The 22,211-nt window shown below is 42.1% G+C and overlaps 1 protein-coding gene across 1 annotated transcript in view; it reads right to left on the minus strand.

Moving 5' to 3' along the window:
* The window catches only part of LOC111959510 (transmembrane protein 163a), a 117,121-nt gene that overhangs the window by 85,838 nt on the left and 9,072 nt on the right, over nucleotides 1-22,211 (minus strand). The window contains 1 exon segment of the mRNA XM_070437659.1: nucleotides 3,754-3,873. Coding sequence (XP_070293760.1) covers nucleotides 3,754-3,873 — 120 coding nt within the window.

Genomic DNA, 22,211 nt, shown 5'->3' on the forward strand with positions numbered 1-22,211 from the left:
TGAGAGGAGAGAAGACACACACCGAGACACCACACAGAGAGACACACAGAATTAAGAGTCTATCTAGTGTAGAGTGATATGTGTAGAGACACACAGAACGTGTATCTATTTAGAGTAGTGATCTATCTGAGGAGAGACACACAGAGACTTTTTGACAGAGACAGCACACAGAAGAGACAACAGAACACAGAGAGACAACACAGAGAGACACACAGAGACACACACAGAAGACACACACAGAGACACACACAGAGAGACACAAGAGACACACAGAGGACGACTAGCACAGAGGAGAGACACACAGAGACATCTGATTCTATATATCACACACAGAGACACACACAGTATTATATTGTCTACAGAGAGACACACAGAGAGACACACCAGAGACACACTTATCTATAATATATATATCATATATCACACACAACGACACACACAGAGAGAGACACACACAGAGGACACGCACGAGCAGAGACACACACACAAGAGACACACAGAGAGACACACAGAGACACACAGAGACACACACAGAGACATCACACAGAGAGACACACAGCAGAGACCCCAGAAGACACACAGAGACACACCACAGATTTATCTGATCTATTAGACACCACGATATATATATATATTCTATAGAGACACACAGAGAGACCACACAGAACACATTCTATCAGAGAGACACTGAGCTAGTGAAGCACCGACACAGAGTACACACACAGAGACGACGAAGTCGACAGTTTGTATGGACACACAGAACACACATCAGACTCTACGTCTCTCTCTCCTTCGCTCTCCCTCCTCACATAACATCAAATGGAACCAGACAGAGAGACAGATTTATCAAGCAGCACACCATTTGTCACCCCCCAGAATACTTCTACAATCCCTAACAGGGCTGTAGGCTATCTGAAATCAGCTTGTTGAGAAGAACACTCTCTTTGAATATTGAGCAGCTTTGCTATTATACAATGCTCTCTCAGCAGGCAGAACAGTGATGCACCATATCTAAACCTATTATGCCTGGCCTTTGCACGACGGAATATTATGTGTTATATTGTTAATGAGATATCTATTCCGTTAATGTTGTGTCTGAGTGGGTCTCAAAGAAAGTTAAATTATGAATTGGTGAAACTTCGAAGGCAAAGACTACTGAAGATAGATCAGACACAATAATTTAAAGGCTTTCAATCATCGTCTGGCATCACACAATCCCACAGATACTGTCTATGATAATAAAGACACATTGCTAAACTCCATAGTTTAATGCAGGCCTAGCATTTGTTGAACAGAMGAGAAATTCCTTTCAAATCCTCGCCTCATTTGCCTCTTTGTCAATATATATTTTATTTTTACAATGTCAATGTCACTAGTCTGGAAGGTGCAACAACAGAATATACACCGAGTGTACAAAACATTAGGAACACCTTCCTACTATTGAGCACCCCCATTTTGCCCTCAAAACAGCCTCAATTACAAGGTGTCGAAAGCGTTCCACAGGAATGCTGGCCCATGTTTCCGCCAATGCTTCCCACAGTTGTGTCAAGTTGGCTTGATGTCATTTGGGTGGTGGACCATTCTTGATACACACGGGAAACTGTTGAGCGTGAAAAACCCAGCAGCATTGTAGTTCTTGATACAAACTGGTGCGCCTGGCACCTACTACCATACTCCGTTCAAAGGCACTTAAATCTTTCACCCTCTGAATGGCACACATACACAATCCATGTCTCAATTGTCTCAAGGCTTAAAAATCCTTCTTTATTAACCTGTCTCCTCCCCTTCATCTACACTAATTGAAGTGGATTTAATAAGTGACATCAATAAGGGATCATAATTTTCACCTGSATTCACCTGGTCAGTCTATGTCATGGAAAGAGCAGGTGTTCATAATGTTTTGTACACTCAGTATAGATAAAGTTTCTGCCACCATAGACATGCATTACTATGTGGATAACCAAGCTGTTTGGATCCAAATGTCCCTCTCTAATTTCTGCCTGATATGCTTCCTGTTTCATCCAGAATGTGAGGATTTAACATAAACCGTAGTATGGCAGATATGATGGAAGAATTATGATAGAATTCAGCCCTATAGTGACATTTGACAAGAACAGATTGTATCTTTGTATTGTCATCTTGCCTCTCTGAACAACACACTCAATCATACGGTATGTAGCCAAGTCCATTATATGAACATTGTGTGCGATCCTATGGTTATGGCTGTGAAACCCTATCTAGCCCAAGGACGGTCCATTTGGAAATTGAGCTTTGTGGAGGCCATTTCAATTCAAGTCTTAACAACACAAGGACCAAACAAGCTTAACAAAACACACAGCTGTGTGATGAGGCTACACTAAAAAGCAGGTATGGTGAGAATACACAGGAACGTGTCTTATGGTGGCGAGASTCCAAATAAATGTTAGGCTGTGTGTACTGGGTGTGGCGTATCCTTCCCACTGCTGAACAGAACCATGCTGCGCATCTTTGCTGCTAATATTCATTGTGCTTATCACTGAAAAGCTCTCAATCTCTCCAAAARCTCTTGTCCAGTCCATTCAGTAGTCAGATTTTCTGATCATTTCGTCTCATCTCGTTTTAGTCAAGTAATTTGAAAAATCATTTTTGTTTAGTTGTAGTTTTTTCTGGGTCTATTTAGTCACTTATAGTCTCGTCAATTGCCACAGAAAAATAGGTGTTTGGGGAAATGAATTCTACGAGTTCAGTTTGAGGATGTTCTTAGAGCAGATGTCTCAGAGCAATATAGGACATAGGACAGGAAAGGTCCCTGACAACAAACTCCATTTCCATATCCTAGATGCTGAACACAGATGTCCCATCAATTCCCAGAATGCACTGCGACTTTGCCTCGGCTCATCTGTCTATTCCCTGGTCCTTAGACTGGTGTGTGGCGAGGACAGAATATTAATTACCCCGGTCGATAACGAACTAACAATGTTCAAGCCCATTTATAACAAGTTAACCCTGCTGCTCAGCCATTGTGAATGACAAAGTGGCTCCGGGCTTACTGCATGCAGTCAGTCTGCCAGTCTGCATGTCTACAGTCAAACATCTGTCAGTGAAAAAAATGTTTTTTTCTACCCTTATTTTTTCTCTTGAATCTAAACCCCAGAATACACCAAGGGGAATGAATCAACGTGAAGTGAACTTTTTGACATGTGGTGACTAGCAATGAATGACAGCACTGCAAACTTATTTTCAAGAATTTCAGGTGATTTGGCCAGCTTTCTTTCACAGTGCATTGTGAAGGCTTCAAAATAACTACAATTTACAATATTATGAACAGGAGTTAGATTTGGCCTTCTGTTCTATCTGATGCTCTTTCTGTTGTTTTCTGACAGTAATGCCAATCTGCCAGCAGGTTGGTTTGGATTTCAAATGCTTTTTTTCYCACTCATTCTTTCTTTTGATCTTTTTCCTGTTGGACTGAGTTCTAATTTAGTGTAACAAGATTACAAAATATACTTAATATAATATACTTTATACTTACTTGGTTTAAAACCAATGTTTAGTCAATGGTTGAAATGCATTGGAAATCATTGGATGAAGGGCACTACCTAATGAATAACTACCTAGGCCTGAAGCAACCTAACAGCAATGCTCATCAAGAAACATCCAGAACCACAGTCACTCGGGGAGAGTCACTTAACAATATAGGACTGTTGAAGGACACCAGGCTACAGTGAATAATACAACACCATTAAAGGACACCATTAAATGGTATGTACTCACTGAAGGCTGCCACTGCCAGGATGATTGTCACCACGATGGAGATCCAAGACACCCACAATGCCTTCTTCCTGTAGTTCTGAGCCTCGTGGGGCTTTAGTCGCATGCTGCTCTCCAGCAGGCCTGTGGAGAGGTGAGAAACTGGGATTAATAGCTACCCCCATGCACGTTTAGCCAAAGCCAGGAGGTAAACAATGCGCTACAACAAGGGCTAATTAACACTGCTTCAAACCACAATGGAGTTAGTTCTTCTCCTTCCCCTTCTCCCAGCCAGCCAAGAAAGCACTTGAGGATGTCATTTGCAGTGTTGCAGGAAGGTAAAGGGTGGATGAATCCCAGTGAGCTACAACACAGCTACAGATAATTAGCTCGACTAAAAGCTTCTCAGGAGACGCCGGGGTTCACTAATTTGTTGTTCTCTCTGATAAAGGGGGAATTAAGTTTGCTGTTGCAAAGGTAGTTAAGTGCTGACAGGTGGCGGTGTGATTGCCGATCCATGAAGACAGACTGCTAACAAGAGAAGGCACAGAGAGAGAGGGGAAGGGGAGAGAGAGAGAGAGAGAGAGAGGGGAAGGGGAGAGAGAGAGAGAGAGAGAGAGAGAGAGAGAGAGAGAGAGAGAGAGAGAGCCTCTGATCACCACCCCTGTCAGCCACCCTGATAGCCCTCCTGACAACCCCCCCCCCCCCCCCCCACACACACCCACTGAGGACATACACAAGCCACAGATTGTACTCCTTATGGACGCAAAAGGGAAATATATACAAGAAAATGTACTTTTCCCCAAACACACAGTGTCTAAACTCTGGTGGCCAAACACCAAGCGCGCCCTAGACCTTCTGTCTGAGGACCAACTAGGGTCACCTAGCCACATAATAATACACACAGGCACAAACAACCTGAGAACACTGCAGGAAAGTGTGGCAACAGCACTCAAGGGAGTGATTGAAAAAGCTAGGCCCCCTCAGATCAGACCTATACACTAGCCCAAGCCAATGTCATGTACCAGATGCTCAGCAGGCTCTGCTCACACTTACTGGTCTGACGCCAAACCACACGACTAACAATATTGGACACTTTATGGGACACAAAGCCTTCACTATCTCATCCTGGRATATCCAAGGCCTGAGGACAATGTCATCCTAGAAGAAACATGGTATAGAGGAGATGGACCCACTGGTTGCCCTCTAGGTTACAGAGAACTGGTAGTCCCATCCACCAAACTATCAGGTGTGAAACAGGGAAGGGACTCGGGGAGTATGCTAATTTGGTATAGAGCAGACCTAAATCACTCTATTAAATTATTCGAAACAGGTACATTTTACATTTGGCTAGAAATTCAAAAGGAAATGATCTCAACAGAGAAAAATGTCCTCCTGTGTGCTACCTACAGTATATCCCGCTACTAGAATCCCCAAACTTTAATGTAGACAGCTTCTCCATCCTGGAGGGGGAAATSAATMATTTCCAGGCCTAGGGACATGCCCTGGTTAGTCTATGATGACCTAAATGTCAGAACTGAACAAGAACCTGACACCCTTAGCCCACAGGGGGACAAACACCTACCTGGAGGTGACATATATCCCCTTAGGCACAACTATGACAACATAACCAACAAAAACAGGTCACAACTCCTGCAGCTCTGTCGCACGCTGGGTATGTACATCAATGGTAGGCTTCGAGGGGACTCCTATGGTAGGTACACTTACAGCTCATCTCTTGGCAGTAGTACTGTGGACTACTTTATCACTGACCTCAACCCAGAGTCTCTCAGAGCATTCACAGTCAGTCCACTGACACCCCTATCAGATCACAGCAAAATCACAGTCTACTTGAACAGAGCAATAGTCAGTCATGAGGCATCAAAGCCAAAGGAACTGATTAGTATTAAGAAATGCTATAGATGGAAGGAATGTAGTGTGGAAACCTACCAAAAAACAATTAGGCAACAACAAATTCAATCCGTTTTAGACTACTTCCTGGACAAAACGTTCCACTGTAATAATGAAGGCATAAACTTGGCAGTAGAAAACCTAAACAGTATCTAAAATCTAAAAATGTCAAACAGAAAACCAAAGAAAATTAACAACAATGACAAATGGTTTGATGAAAATCTAAGAAAGAAATTGAGAAACCTGTCTAACCAATAACATAGAGACGCATAAAACCTGAGTCTACACCTTCACTATGGTGAATCACTAAAACAATACAGAAATACACTACAGAAAAATAACAGCACGTTAGAAATCAGCTCAATGTAATGGAAGAATACATAGACTCTAACCACTTCTGGGAAAATTGGAAAAATCTAAACAAACAACAAYACAAAGAGTTATCTATCCAAAACGGAGATGTATGGRTAAACCACCATCTTTTTGATCCGAAAACAAAGAACAAACAGAAAAAACATATACATGAGCAAATGCAAATCTCAGAATCAACTATTAAAGACGACCAGAACCCACTGGATTCTCCAATTACATTGAATGAACTACAGGACAAAATACAAACCCTCCAACCGAAAAAGGCCTGTGGTGTTGATGGTATCCTCAACAAAATGATAAAATATACAAACCACAAATTACAATTGGCTATACTTAAACTCTTTCACATCATCGTTGGCTCTGGCATCTTCCCCAATATTTGGAACCATGGACTGATCACCCAAATCCACAATAGCGGAGACAAATTTGACCCCAATAACTACCGTGGGATATGTCAACAGCAACCTTGGGAAAATCTTCTGCATTATCATTAACAGCAGACTCGTACTTCTCCTCAGTAAAAACAATGAACTGAGCAAACGTCAAACTGGCTTTTTACCAAATTACCGTATGACAGTCCACGTATTCACCCTAATTCATAAACAAACCAACCAAAACAAAGGCAATGTCTCCTCATGCTTTGTTGATTTCAGAAAATCTTTTGACTCAATTTGGCATGAGGGTCTCCAAATTGATTGAAAGTGGTGTTGGGGGAAAAACATATGACGTTATAAAATCCATGTACACAAACAACAAGTGTGAGGTTAAAATTGGCAAAAAACACACACATTTCTTTCCACAGGGCTGTGGGGTGAGACAGGGATGCAGCTTAAGCCCCACCCTCTTCAACGTATATATCAACGAATTGGCGAGGGCACTAGAACAGTCTGCAGCACCCGGCCTCACCCTACTAGAAACTGAAGTAAAATGTCTACTGTTTGCTGATGATCTGGTGCTTCTGTCACCAACCAAGGAGGGCCTACAGCAGCACCTAGATCTTCTGCACAGATAAGACAAAAAAAATGGTCGTCCAAAAAAGGTCCAGTTGCCAGGACCACAAATACAAATTCCATCTGTACACCGCTGCCCTAGAGCACACAAAAAAATATACATACCTCAGCCTAAACATCAGCGCCAAAGGCAACTTCCACAAGTTGCCTTTGTGAACGAGCTGAGAGAATTGGCACACCAATTAGGATATGGCTAAAAATACTTGAATCAGTTATAGAACCCATTGACCTTCATGGTTGTGAGGTCTGGGGTCCTCTCACCAACCAAAAATTCACAAAATGGGACAAACACCAAATTGAGACTGCATGCAGAATTCTGCAAAAATATCATCTGTGTACAAGGTAAAACAACAAATAATGCWTGCAGAGTGGAATTAGGCCGATACCCGCTGATTATCAAAATCCAGAAAAGAGCTGTTAAAAACCACCTAAAAGGAAGCGATTCCCAAACCTTCCATAGCAAAGACATCACCTACAGAGAGATGAAACTGGAGATGAGTCCCCTAAGCAAGCTGGTCCTAGGGCTCTGTTCATAAACACAAACACACCCCACAGAGCCGCAGAACAGCAACACAATAAGACCCAACCAAATCATGAGAAAACAAAAAGACATTTACTTGACACATTGGAAAGAATTAACAAAAAAACTGAGCAAACTAGAATGCTATTTGGCCCTAAACAGAGAGTAAACAGTGGCAGAATACCTGACCACTGTGACTGACCCAAACTTAAGGAAAGCTTTGACTATGTACAGCCTCAGTGAGCATAGCCTTGCTATTGAGAAAGGCCACCGTAGGCCGACCTGGCTCTCAAGAGAAGACAGACTATATGCACACGGCCCACAAAATGAGGTAGAAACTGAGCTGCACTTCCTAACCCCCTGCCAAATGTGTGACCATATTAGAGACACATATTTCCGGCAGATTACACAGATCCACAAAGAAATTGAAAACAAACCCAATGTTGATAAACTCCCATATCTACTGGGTGAAATACCAGAGCGTGCCATCAGAGCAGCAATATTTGTGACCTGTTGCCACAAGAAAAGGGCAACCAGTGAAGAACAAACACCATTGTAAATACAACCCATATTTTTGTTTATTTATTTTCGCTGTACTTTAACTATTTGCACATAATATGACATTTGTAATGTCTTTATTCTTTCKGAACTTTTTTGAGTGTAATGTTTACTATTAATTTCTATTGTTTATTTCACTTTTGTTTATTATCTACTTCACTTGCTTTGGCAATGTTAACATATGCCAATAAAGCCCTGAAATGGAATTGGGGAAAAATGGATGAGAGCGGAGAGAGAGAGGGGTAGAGAGAGAGGGGCGGAGAGAGAGAGAGAAGAGGAGAAGAGAGAGGAGGGAGCGTGAGAGAGACAGTGAGAGAGAGAGAGAGAGAGAGAGAGAGAGAGAAGAGAGAGAGAGAGAGAGAGAGAGAGAGAGAGAGAGAGAGAGAGAGAGAGAGAGAGAGAGAGAGAGGAGAGAGACAGAGTACAGAGGGTGAGAGCAGACGACAGAGACAGAACAGAGACAGAGACAGAGACAGAGACAGAGACAGAGACAGAGACAGAGACAGAGACAGAGACAGAGACAGAGACAGAGAGACTTACAGCACAGAGACCCTCAATGTCTTGTTGCTTTTTGTGATATGTTTCTCTGTCTGCATGCTATGTCTTGCTTGTCCTGTGTTGCTGTGCGTGTGCTCACTGCTCGTTGATTGTCTGTTTTCTAATTGTTTTTAAAAACCTGCCCAGGGACTGTGGTTGAAAATTAGCCGGTTGGCTAAAACCGGCACTTTTACTGAAAAGTTGATTAATGTGCACTGTTCCTGTAAAAATAAAATAAACTCAAACTCAATACTARATGTTGTGATTATGAATCCGGCAGTGCTTCCCTCTTCATTGCCATGTGGGTTTGTGTGAACAAGCACTAAGACGCTTAGCTCTTTATACCCACTGACTGACAGGAGATCGTACCTACAGACATCATAATGGAAGAAAACTACAGGGAACCCCTCCTCTCATTGTACTCTCATCCTCGTCTCACTGATGACCAATTGACATAATCAAGAATTTTTAGTGTTACAGTCACAACCACCAGAGGAAAAGGGTGAAATTCCCTGGGGGSACAATCGTAGTGAAATATTTACCAGCTCATATCTCATTCCCTTTACTCATTGATTTGAGTTCAGTGGGAGGCAGGAATGTTATGAGGACCACACAGATCTGACAACTTGTTGACCTCTGACCTGAAATCAGCTTGTAAAGCTGTGTATCAGCATCATTAGTTCTTCCAAACGGAAATCAAAGGGAATCACATGTTCAAGTGTCCTCAGGGGTGAGTCTCAAGCCAAGTCAGTCAGGGGTGAAAGTCAAATTAAAAATCCCCCTTACCCTCCATGGTATTCAGGTCAGCTTTAAGTAGGCTAGTTGGTGGTCGAGAGTCACATGGCCCAGCTCCATAGAGTTCTTATAGGATAGAGTTAATAACAGCTCTCACTCTCTCTTTCTGTGTGTGTGTGTGTGTGTGTGTGTGTGTGTGTGTGTGTGTGTGTGTGTGTGTGTGTGTGTGTGTGTGTGTGTGTGTGTGTGTGTGTGTGTGTGTGTGTGTGTGTGTGTGTGTGTGTGTGTGTGTGTGTGTGTGTGTGTGTGTGTGTGTGTGTGTGTGTGTGTGTGTGGTAGGGAGGGAGGGAGGGTTGTTGGGCACATGCTTCCACTGCTGATCCTAGATGTGGATCATGTGAGTTGAACGAAGCTGCATTCTTCCCTGATGTTCTCTTTACTCACTTCCTCTAAACACACACACACACACACACACACACACACACACACACACACACACACACACACACACACACACACACACACACACACACACACACACACAACACAACACACCAACATACAGATACTGATCCTACATTTGATGATAAACTACATACATTGGATGATTCATACTTTCTTTTTCCCAGAATTACTGAGGGTAAAGATCACAGTCTGTAGGCTCGCTACGAAGTACAACCATACAGTGTTCTTCGGTTTGTCCCGTAGGGCAGAGGTCAGCAAACAGTGGACTCGTGGGCCACAACTTTTTTGGGCCTGCCCAATGTTTTTATATAAGAAATCTGTCCCCAAGTATTCCCACAAATAAAACAGGGAGGTGACCAAGGCTTTTCTCCCCCGATTGCTCAGTTTGGCCGCGTGACCAGCTCTAGCAAGAGTTTGGGTGTTCAACTTCTTCCATTTAAGAATGATGGAGGCCACTGTGTTTTTGGGGACCTCAATGCTGCATAATTTTTTTGGTACCCTTCCCCAGATCTGTGACTCGACACAATCCTGTCTCTGAGCTTTACGAACAATTCCTTCGACCTCATGCAGGGAGGAGCGGAAGCTACTCCCCAGCAAAAGCTACTCCCCAGCATGAGAAACAAGATTCTCTGGTCTGATGAAAACAAGATTGAACTCTTTGGCCTGAATGCAAGCGTCACATTTGGAGAAAACCTGGCACCATCCCTACAGTGAAGCACGGTGGTGGCAGCATCATGCTGTGGCAATGTTTTTCAGCGGCAGGGACTGGAGACTAGACAGGATCGAGGGAAAGATGAACGGAGCATAGCACAGAGAGATACTTGATGAAAACCTGCTCCAGAGCGCTCAGGACCTCAACTGGGGCGAAGGTTTCCAACAAGACAACGACACTAAGCACACAGGAAAAGACAACGCAGGAGTGGCTTCGGGACAAGTCTCTGAATGTCCTTGAGTGGCCCAGCCAGAAACTGGACTTGAACCCAATCGAACATCTCTGGAGAGACCTGAAAATAGCTGTGCAGCGACCGCTCCCCATCCAACCTGACAGAGCTTAGAGGATCTCAGAGAAGAATGGGAGAAACTCCCCAAATACAGGTGTGCCAAGCTTTGTAGCGTCAAACCCAAGAAGACTCAAGGCTGTAATCGCTGCAAAGGTGCTTCAACAAAGTATTGAGTAAAGGGTCTGAATACTTATGTAAACATGATATTTTTCCTTTTTTTTAAATAATTTGCAAACATTTCTAAAAACCTGTTTTTGCTTTGTCATTATGGGGTATTGTGTGTAGATTGATGGGGGGGGGGGAAACCAATTTAATCCATTTTAGAAAAAGTTGTAACGTAACAACATGTGGGAAAAAATCAAGGGGTCTGATTACTTTCCGAATGCACTGTATATACTATGTCAGTACTGTACATGTAAAAATCATTAAGGGAATACGAGATACATGCACAAATATTCCCATATAGGTACAGTTKAAAACATTCTCACACATATTTTTAAATTGACCAGATTATTCAAAGTTTAAACACTGAGGTAAACACTCAGACACTATTTAAAGGAAAGAAAAAAAATTCTATCAATACTATCAAAAATCTTATTCAGATTCAGAAGGGTTCTATGTAAAACCCTTCTTTCCTTCCAAAGGATCATCAAAGAACCCTTTCTTCAAAAAACGGTTCTTAGGATGAAAAAGGTTTTAGTTAAAACTCCTTGCCTTTCAAAGAACCCTCGTTTTAAGAGTGTGTTTAATTCATCCCATAGATCCATGCTGGTTTTGTGGATTAACTACATTACCTCACTACATGTTCATAATCTTCAACATACTCAAATTGGAAGTAATTCCAATTTTCGTCCTCTACTGAATATGTGATTAGATTCCCATGGCACTCTAGGCTATGACTGTAATCTCTCTAATAGAATGTTAATACATTTTCTGAAAAAACCCATAGAACCCTCCCTTTTAAAAGGGCAGGTTAGTATTTTTCATCATGAATCTTGTTCTGGAGGCAGCTCTGCAGTGGTCACTAGCTAGCACASCCACAAAGTCATCTAATCTGATTTTAAGCCTAACCTTGACCACACTGCTAACCCCAATGCCTAAACCTAACCTTAAATTAGACAACAACAAAAAAAAACATGCATTTTTACAATATAGCCAATTYTGACTTTGCAGCTGGCCTATCTAAATAAAGACTTGCCTAGTTAAATAAAGGTTAAATAAAAAATAAAATTCTAAGGGGAACTCGCTCAGTGCTGCCTGAAGGACAAGACTAAAGACAATAAACGTCAACATGCTTTAAAAGGTGGTTCCAACATAATCTCGATTCACTCTGACATTCCACTCCTCCGCACAGTCTCCTATATTGCCAGCTGTCAATCAAAAACAYATAAATTATTCAAAGCACTGAATTGATTGGTTGGGGTGATTCCAGGTAACACATGATATTACAGATGGGGGGGTCTGAAGACTCGGAAACCTCATGTTAAAGCTATGAGAAGCAGGGAGGCACAGTTGTAGACACAGGCACAGAGATGTTACATCCAACATGTACTGTATATCTGTAGTGAACAACATGTACAGCTCTAACAATCTGTGCCATAAAGYTAGTCTCCTCTCTAGCTCTACTTCTGAAACTATGCATTCAGCCTTAACAGACATATTCAAATGACTGCAGTTGTGAAAGGCAGCAAGGCTACAGTCTTGTATGTAAATGGGGGTGAGATGGAGGCAGCATATGTGGAGGGAATGGTGGTGGGGGTATGGGGCTCTACTGTTATAATGCAAACCGTTCAAAAACATTTCCTCCTTGATGTCCCTCTCTCTCTCATCTCTTTCCAGTGGGTATGTTTCAGACTCATCCCTATGGGCAACGAGCATCATTAAGGCTCTCTAACACATTGACTGGGCCTCATTAGAGAGCTTCAGCACCTACACTCTTAGAAAAAAAGCTTCCAAAAGAGTTATTCGGCTGTCCTCCTTTTTTGTTCCATTTAAAACCCTCTGTGCAAAGGGTTCTACATGGAACCCAAAAGGGTTCTACCTGGAACCAAAAGGGTTCTACATGGAACCAAAAAGGCTTATTCAAAATGTTATCCTATGGGGACCACCGAAGAACCATTTTACGTTCTAGATATCGCCTTTTTTTTCTGAGTGTACAATCCTCCTACATAGAGTCTCTTCAGTTACCATCTCATTACATCTGCTCTGGTCACCCTATGACAGAGGCCTCAGTTGGGTATAGCTGGGCTAAACCATAGCTCAAGACCAAAAATGTAAGCTACATATAGGAAGACTAAAATCATTCCAATCCCGATTAAAATGCAGCGGCTGTTTAGAGTATTSGTTATGGGCTGGCTTTAGGACCATGCGGAGAGCATCTCAGAGAGCAGCTGCCAGCCTGATGCCTTTCTCTCAGAGAGCAGAGATGTGCCAGACAGTTAGGCAGTGCACAAATTGAATTTGATGTCAGCATTTGAACTCGGCCTTGTAAGCCTTGCGGCCAGCAACTGTTATTTTCACCGGTTACCTTCACATTGATGTTGGCATAGGCTAGGGCAAGATAAGCTTCCCCTAAAGTACATTTTATTAAATTTGCCAAAAGCACCTATATAATTACTCATGCCTATACTTAATTAAATGAAAACATTCAAAATGCTACGCCAGAGAGCATGATATGGCCACAGAGGATCATTAGCTTCTTTTAAAAATGTACTGTGGGTTGTTTAAAGCGCACAATTTGGGCAGAGCTCGCAGCAAATAGCCTACCAAATAGGCTAGCTGATTGTTGAGTTACTGCTACCAAATAGGCTAGCTGATTGTTGAGTTACTGCTACCAAATAGGCTAGCTGATTGTTGAGTTATCTGCTCCTAAATTAGGCATAGCTAGATTGTTGAGTTACTGCTACCAAATAGGCTAGCTGATTGTTGAGTATCTGCTACCAAATAGGCTAGCTGATTGTGGTTGAGTCTCGTGCTACCAAATAGGCTAGCTGATTGTTGAGTTACTGCTACCAAATAGGCTAGCTGATGTTGAGTTACTGCTACCAAATAGGCTAGCTGATTGTAGTTACTGCTACAAATAGGCTAGCTGATTGTTGAGTCACTGCTACCAAATAGGCTAGCTGATTGTTGAGTTACTGCTACCAATAGGCTAGCTGATTGTTGAGTTACTGCTACCAAATAGGCAGCTGATTGTTGAGTACTGCTACCAAATAGGCTAGCTGATTGTTGAGTTACTGCTACCAAAATAGGCTAGCTGATTGTGAGTTACTGCTACCAAATAGGCTAGCTGATTGTTGAGTTACTGCTACCAAATAGCTAGCTGATTGTTAGTTCTGCTACCAATAGGCTAGCTGATTGTTGAGTTACTGACTACAAAATAGGCTAGCTGATTGTTGAGTTACTGCTACCAAATAGGCTAGCTGATTGTTGAGTCACTGCTACCAAATAGGCTAGCTGATTGTTGAGTTACTGCTACCAAATAGGCTAGCTGATTGTTGAGTTACTGCTACCAAATAGGCTAGCTGATTGTTGAGTACTGCTACCAAATAGGCTAGCTGATTGTAGTTACTGCTACCAAATAGGCTAGCTGATTGTTGAGTACTGCTACCAAATAGGCTAGCTGATTGTTGAGTTACTGCTACCAAATAGGCTAGCTGATTGTTGAGTATACCTGCTACCAAAAATAGGCTAGCTGATTGTTGAGTTACTGCTACCAAATAGGCTAGCTGATTGTTGAGTTACTGCTACCAATAGGCTAGCTGATTGTTGAGTCATTGCTACCAAATAGGCTAGCTGATTGTTGAGTCCTGCTACCAAATAGGCTAGCTGATTGTTGAGTTACTGCTACCAAATAGGCTAGCTGATTGTTGAGTTACTGTACCAAAATGGCTAGCTGATTGTTGAGTTACTGCTACCAAATAGGCTAGCTGATTGTTGAGTTACTGCTACAAAATAGGCTAGCTGATTGTTGAGTTACTGCTACCAAATAGGCTAGCTGATTGTTGAGTCACTGCTACCAAATAGGCTAGCTGATTGTTGAGTCACGCTACCAAATAGGCTAGCTGATTGTTGAGTCACTGCTACCAAATAGGCTAGCTGATTGTTGAGTCACTGCTACCAAATAGGCTAGCTGATTGTTGAGTCACTGCTACCAAATAGGCTAGCTGATTGTTGAGTCACTGCTACCAAGGCTAGCTGATTGTTGAGTCACTGCTACCAAATAGGCTAGCTGATTGTTGAGTTAGACTGCTGACCAATAGGCTAGCTGATTGTTGAGTTACTGCTACCAAATAGGCTAGCTGATTGTTGAGTTAGAGCGGTCAGTGAGAAGCAGTTAAATAGCCCTAGGCTTATCACAATATTTCAAAATACAATCGTAGGAAACATAGTTTAGAAAGCAAATGGCTATTGCTGAAAAGACAAGCCAAGGAAAAGACTCTAATCTGTCTCTAGTTATCAAAATGTTCAACTCCCGATTGAGAGAACAGTAGTCTATCTTATAGGCACCAGCGGAGAACATTGGGCCATTTCCCCAGTGAGTGATGCATATTCACTGTCTTTATCATTGGTCCAGTGCCACTGGAAAGATTTGAGGGGCACAATTTCCTCCTCCAGGCTAGATGGATGTCATATTGTACAAAAGGCCACATGCAAAGAAAGGAAAATAAAAGTATTTGATTAGATTGATGTCACTACGCTCTCAGACATGCTTTGTTCAGAACTGTCTGTTTTTCTAACAGTGATTGAGTTATATTTAAGCAATAAGGTACGAGGGTGTGTGTTATATGGCCAATATACCATAATATAGCATAATCCAAGATGGCGTAGCAGTCAGATGTCTTTGYCTTTGTCTTGTCTTGTCCCATGTATATATCTTTTTATATATTTTTCTTCGCAATCTTTTTAATATTTTTCCTAACCTCAATTTCAAAATACTCTCCTGCGTCTCACCCAATGTGGTGTGGATCCGTTTTTTTTTTTCTAAAGTATTTCTACTTACATCGGAACTCAACTGAAGCTAGCTAGCTAACTAGCTACCAGCTATCAGTCAGCTAACCACTGCCAGCGGTCATCAGCTAACCTTTAGCTCGGAAAGCTCTCGCCAGTTCGTACAACGCGTTTCAAACCAGAGCATATCGGACCTATTTTTCTCTCCATATCCCCGGATTCCTACCGCAAACTCTGAACCTTTTCATCTGGACCATCGCAGCTAGCTAACCGCAACCCGGGTTGACTACTCCTGGCTAACGTTTCCGTCCCGGAGCAAGCACCAATTAGCCTGGAGCTAGCCCATGCTAGGCCAATCTCCCGGGGAGGGTTCCTGGGCTACTCTTGAAGCCCACTCCTCGGCTACAATATCCGGACCCCTTCTACTGCCGGTACGGGGCACGGAACCCCGCCGATCCTTCACGACTGGAATACCAACATAATCTGCCCGATGATTCCAACAGGCCCCTCAGGTGCGACGTCCCCTGAAGGCCCATTCTGCTAACCGCGGCCTGCTAGCTATCTAGAGCATATTGGACTGTTAGCTGATCCATCGGCCAGTTTCTTGGATCACTATACCCATTTTGCCAATTGGACTTGGACCCCTCTGCTACTTGGAACCCTACTAATTCCACGACTAGTCTATCGACGTCACCGCACGAGGAGGCAAAAACAGACTTTCCCCCATCGCCACGTCCCTCTAAGGCCCTTCTACTAACTTGCTAGCCCCGGCCTGCTAACTGCTAGCTTGCTAGCCCCGGCCTGCTAACTGTCTGAATCGCCATGTCCCCAGCCAGCCCAACCACTCACTCGACCCATACGATCACTTGGCTACGCATGCCTCTCCCTAATATCAATATGCCTTGTCCATTACTGTCCTGGTTAGTGATTACTGTCTTATTTCACTGTGGAGCCTCTAGCCCTGCTCAATATGCCTTAACCAACCATGTKGTTCCACCTCCCACATATGCGATGACATCACCTGGTTTAAACATCTCTAGAGACTATATCTCTCTCATCATTACTCAATGCCTAGGTTTACTTCCAATGTACTCTCTTCCTACCATACATTTGTCTGTACATTATGCCTTGACGGGGGCTAGGGTCAGTCTGTTATATCTGGAGTACTTCTCCTGTCTTATCCGGTGTCCTGTGTGAATTTAAGTATGCTCTCTCTAATTCTCTCTTTCTTTCTCTCTCTCGGAGGACCTGAGCCCTAGGACCATGCCTCAGGACTACCTGGCATGATGACTCCTTGCTGTCCCCAGTCCACCTGGCCAAACTATACACTTGGTGATAATGGTCACCGTGGTGTCAGTTCAGCTAAATTATTTGGATCATATGGTATGGTGTGTCAGTTCAGTTTAAATATATTTGCATCAATTGGTAGTGGTGTCAGTTCAGTTAAATATATTGATTCATATGGTAAGATGGTGTCAAGTTCAGTTAAATTATATTGGAGTCATATGGTAGTGGTGGTCAGTTCAGTTAATTACTATTGGAACTCATCCTGGTAAAGTCGGCTCGTCAGTCTGCCACATACAACTACACTATTGGGTCATATGCAGCCTCAGCTCGAGCTGTCAGTTCAGTGTAACTGTATGGGCTCAATAACCACTCACGTACGCTAGCGCTGTCCACCGTTCAGCTTAAATCTATTGGTATATGGTCAGTACGGATCGCTAGTCCAATCCTCAAAGCTTAAAATCTCATTGAAGCGCCCCCCGTCATTGGTAGTGGTGTCAGTTCAGTTAAATTATTTGGGTCCATATGGTAGTGGTGTCAGTTCAGTTTAATCAATCACACTTCGACTTTCATATGGTACGTCGGTCGTCAGTTCTGTTACACTAATAAATATAGCAGAGGCATCATAATGGTAGCTACGGTGTACACGTATTTTACTAAGTTAAATCTATTTGGGTCATTGGTAGTCACAGGTGGTAATTCATTAAATCTAACTCTGAGAGATATATAGCGTCAACGATGAGATAGTAGATACTAAGATTAAATATACTTAACGGCGTCATCTGGTAAGTCGGATAGTAGATTAGTTAAATATATTGAGTCCTCACAATCATATGGTAGTGGGTCAGTTCAGGTTAAATATATTTGAGTCTATGGTAGTGGTGTTCAGTCTCAGTTAATTATATTGGATCATATGGTAGATCGAAGCTGATCAGTCTCAGTTAAATCTATTGGGACCACACACCACCCAAATCATACACTGACAGCTGCTCAGTGTCAGTTCAGTTAACACTAATATTTGAGCCTAAAATCCGCGTAAGCGGACCACTGTCGTTTCAGCTTAAATAAATCAATCTCGACAGCGCTACACCATAATGGTAGTGGTAGTCAGTTCAGTTATTATTTCGGTCACCTAAATCGGTAGTGAGTGTCATTCAAAGCTCTTAATAACCTTTGAGATTACATAATGCGAACTAAGTGACGCTTCATTTCGCAACGATTACTATTATCCGGGCCCTCACGGGCCTCATCACACTGCGATAGATACGGTCTATCCACGTCACATCATCAGTTAATAATAATTAAGAGGCTCAACTATGGTCAGTAGGTGTCAGCTATCAGATACTATACTCATTGGATCATATGGTAGTGAGTGTCGTTCAGTTAACTATACTTTTGGATCATATGGACAGTGTGTCAGTTTCACGATATTTAACTATATTAGGCACATATTGCAATACAGGAACGCGTTGATAGATATAGAGATTTAATATATTGGGTCCCATAATGGTAGTGGTAGAAAGTTCGTTAATATAATAGAGTATCATGAGATGTAGGTAGTCAAGAATAGATTAAAATAAATTGGGTCATGATGGTCAGTGGTTTGTCAGTTTCAGTTATTATTGGATCATATGGTAAGTGGTGTCAAGTTGAGTTAAATATTGGGTCTATGTAGTGTGTGTCAGTTCAGTTAAATATTTGGTCATATGGTAGTGGTGTCAGTTCAGTTAATAACTCACACTTCGAGAATCATATGAGTAGTGGTGTCAGTTTCAGTTAATATATTGGATATATGGTAGTGGGTGTCAGTTAGTTAAATATACATTCCGGATCATATGGTAAGTAGCGTCGCTAACAACTATCAAGATAAACTGCTATCGAGCAGCACTAACTATAGGTCGATAGGTCAGTACAGATACTCAAGTTAAATATACACTCAGGAATCATATCAGAGTAAAACGCTCCGGAATGTCACAGCTACATCAGACCAATATAATATCTATTGAGTCATACATAAAGCAATGCGTAGTGGGTGTCAGTTTCAGTTAACATATATTGGGTCATATGGTAGTGGTGGGTCAATTCAGTTAAATATAGTTGGTTCATATTGTGGGTGGTCTCAGATTCTGTTAATATATTGGGTCTATGGTAGTGGTGTCAGTTTCTGTTAAATATTTGGGTCATATGGTAGTGGTGTCAGTTCAGTTAAATCTATTGGGTCATTATGGTAGTGGTTGTCAGTTCAAGTTAAATATATTTGGGTCATATGGTAGTGGGTGTCAAGTTCAGTTATATTATTGAGCATTCATATGCGTAGTGGTGTCAGTTTCAGTTAAATATATTGATCATATTGGTAGTGGTGTCAGTTCAAGTTATTATATTGGAATCATATGGGTAGTGGTGTCAAGTTCAAGTAAATCTATTGGGTCATATGGTAGTGAGTCAGTTCAGTTAAATATGATTGAGTCAAATATGGTAGTGGTGTCAGCTTCAGTTAAATATATTTGGGTCATATGGTAGTGGTGTCAGTTCAGTTAAATATATTGGGTCATAGTGAGTGGTGTCAGTTCAGTTAAATATATTGGATCATATGGTAGTGGTGTCAGGTTGAGTTAAATATATTGGGATCATATGGTAGTGGTGTCAGTTCAGTTAAATCTATTGGGGTCATATGGTAGTGGTGTCAGTTTCAGTTTAAATATATTGGATCATATGGTAGTGGTGTCAGTTCAGTTAAATATATTGGATTCATATGGTATGGTGTCAGTTCAGCTTTAAATTATTGGTGATATGGTAGTGGTGTCAGTTGAGTTAAATATATTGGGTCATATGGTAGTGGTGTCAGTTCAGTTATATATTGGTCATATGGTAGTGTGGTGTCAGTTCAGTTAAATTATTGGGTCATATGGTAGTGGTGTCAGTTCAGTTAAATATATTGGAATCATTGGTAGTGGTGTCAGTTGAGTTAAATATATTTGGGTTCGCATATGGTAGTGTGTCAGTTTCAGTTAAATATTTGGGTCATATGGTAGTGGTGTCAGTTCAGTTAAATATATTGGATCATATTGGTAGTGGTGTCAGATTCAGTTTAAATATATTGGCGCATCATATGGTTAGTAGGGTGGTCAGTTCAGTTAAATATATTGGATCATTATGGTAGTGGTGTCAGTTGAGTTAAAATATTTGGGTCATATGGTAGTGGTGTCAGGTTCAGTTAAATATATTTGGGTCATATGGTAGTGGTTCAGTGGTGAGTTTTCAAGTTTGGGGAAGCAATTTTTTTCAGCTTTATAATAAAAGATTGCATGCATCTATCATCTTTTTTCGCAACTAATGTAAGATAGGTATTGCTAATGTGATGCATAGTCATAATTTAGGCTAATATTATAAACTGGGTGTTTGAGCCCTGAATGCTGATGGCTGACAGCTGTGGTAAATCAGACCGTATACCACGGGTATGACAAAACTTTATTTTTACTGCTCTAATTACGTTGGTAACCAGTTTACAATAGCAATAAGCACCTCAGGGGTTTGCGGTATATGTCCAATATACCACGGCTAAGGGCTGTGTCCAGGCACTCCGCGATGCGTCGTGCATAAGAACAGCCCTTAGCCGTGGTATTATTTTTTTATATTTTTTTATTTCACTTTATTTAACCAGGTAGGCTAGTTGAGAACAAGTTCTCATTTGCAACTGCGACATGGCCAAGATAAAGCAAAGCAGTTCGACATATACAACAATACAGAGTTACACATGGAATAAACAAACATACAATCAATAATACAGTAGAAAAATCTATATACAGCATGTGCAAATGAGGTAGGATAAGACAGGTAAGGCAATAATAGGCCATGATGGCGAAGTAATTACAATATAGAGTTATTTAGGATGATATCTATGAGGGTGCCCGTGTTTATGGATTTGGGGTGGTACCTGGTAGGTTCATTGATAATTTGTGTGAGATTGAGGGCATCAAGCTTAGATTGTAGGATGGCCGGGGTGTTGAGCATGTCCCAGTTTAGGTCACCCACCAGCCAGGCTCAGAAGATTAGATGGGGGGGCAATCAATTCACATATGGTGTCCAGGGCACAGCTGGGGGCAGAGGGTGGTCTTTATAGCAAAGCGGCAACAGTGAGAGACTTGTTTCTGGAAAGGTACATTTTTAAAGTAGGAACTCGAATTGTTTTGGTAAGACTTTAATAGTAAGACAGAACTCTGTAGGCTATCTCTGCAGTAGATTGAACACCGCCCCCTTTGGCAGTTCTACTTCGGCGGAAAATCTTATTGTTAGGGATAGAAATTTCAGGGTTTGTGGTGCTTTTCCTAAGCCAGGATTCAGACACGGCTAAGACATCCAGGTTGGCAGAATGTGCTAAAGCAGTGAATAAAGCAAACTTAGGGAGTAGCTTCTAATGTTACATGCATGAAACCAAGGCTTTTACGGTTACAGAAGTCAACAAATGAAGGCACCTGGGAGTAGGAGTGGAGCTAGGCACTGCAGGTCTCGGATTAACCTCTACATCACCAGAGGAACAGAGGAGAAGTAGGATAAGGGTACGGCTAAATGCTAGAATAACTGGGCCCTCTAGCACGTTCGAACAGAGAGTTAAAAGGAGCAGGTTTCTGGGCACGATAGCATAGAGTCAAATCAAATCAAATGTATTTATATAGCCCTTCCTACATCAGCTGATATCTCAAAGTGCTGTACAGAAACCCAGCCTAAAACCCCAAACAGCAGAGAATGCAGGTGTAGAAGCCCGGTGGCTAGGAAAAACTCCCTAGAGAGGCCAAAACCTAGAAAGAAACCTAGAGAGGAACCAGGCTATGAGGGGTGGCCAGTCCTCTTCTGGCTGTGCCAGTGGAGATTATAACAGAACAGGCCAAGATGTTCAATGTTCATAAATGAACCAGCATGGTCAAATAATAATAATCACAGTGTTGTCGGGGTGCAACAAGTCAGCACCTCAGGAGTAAATGTCAGTTGGCTTTTCATAGCCGATCATTGAGAGTATCTCTACCCGCTCCTGCTGTCTCTAGAGAGTTGACAACAGCAGGTCTGGGACAGGTAGCATGTCCGGTGACCGGTCAGGGTTCCATAGCCGCAGGCAGAAACAGTTGAAACTGAGCAGCCAGCACC

Source organism: Salvelinus sp. IW2-2015, linkage group LG36 (genome assembly GCF_002910315.2).
Source record: "Salvelinus sp. IW2-2015 linkage group LG36, ASM291031v2, whole genome shotgun sequence".
Classification (NCBI taxonomy): Eukaryota; Metazoa; Chordata; class Actinopteri; order Salmoniformes; family Salmonidae; genus Salvelinus; species Salvelinus sp. IW2-2015.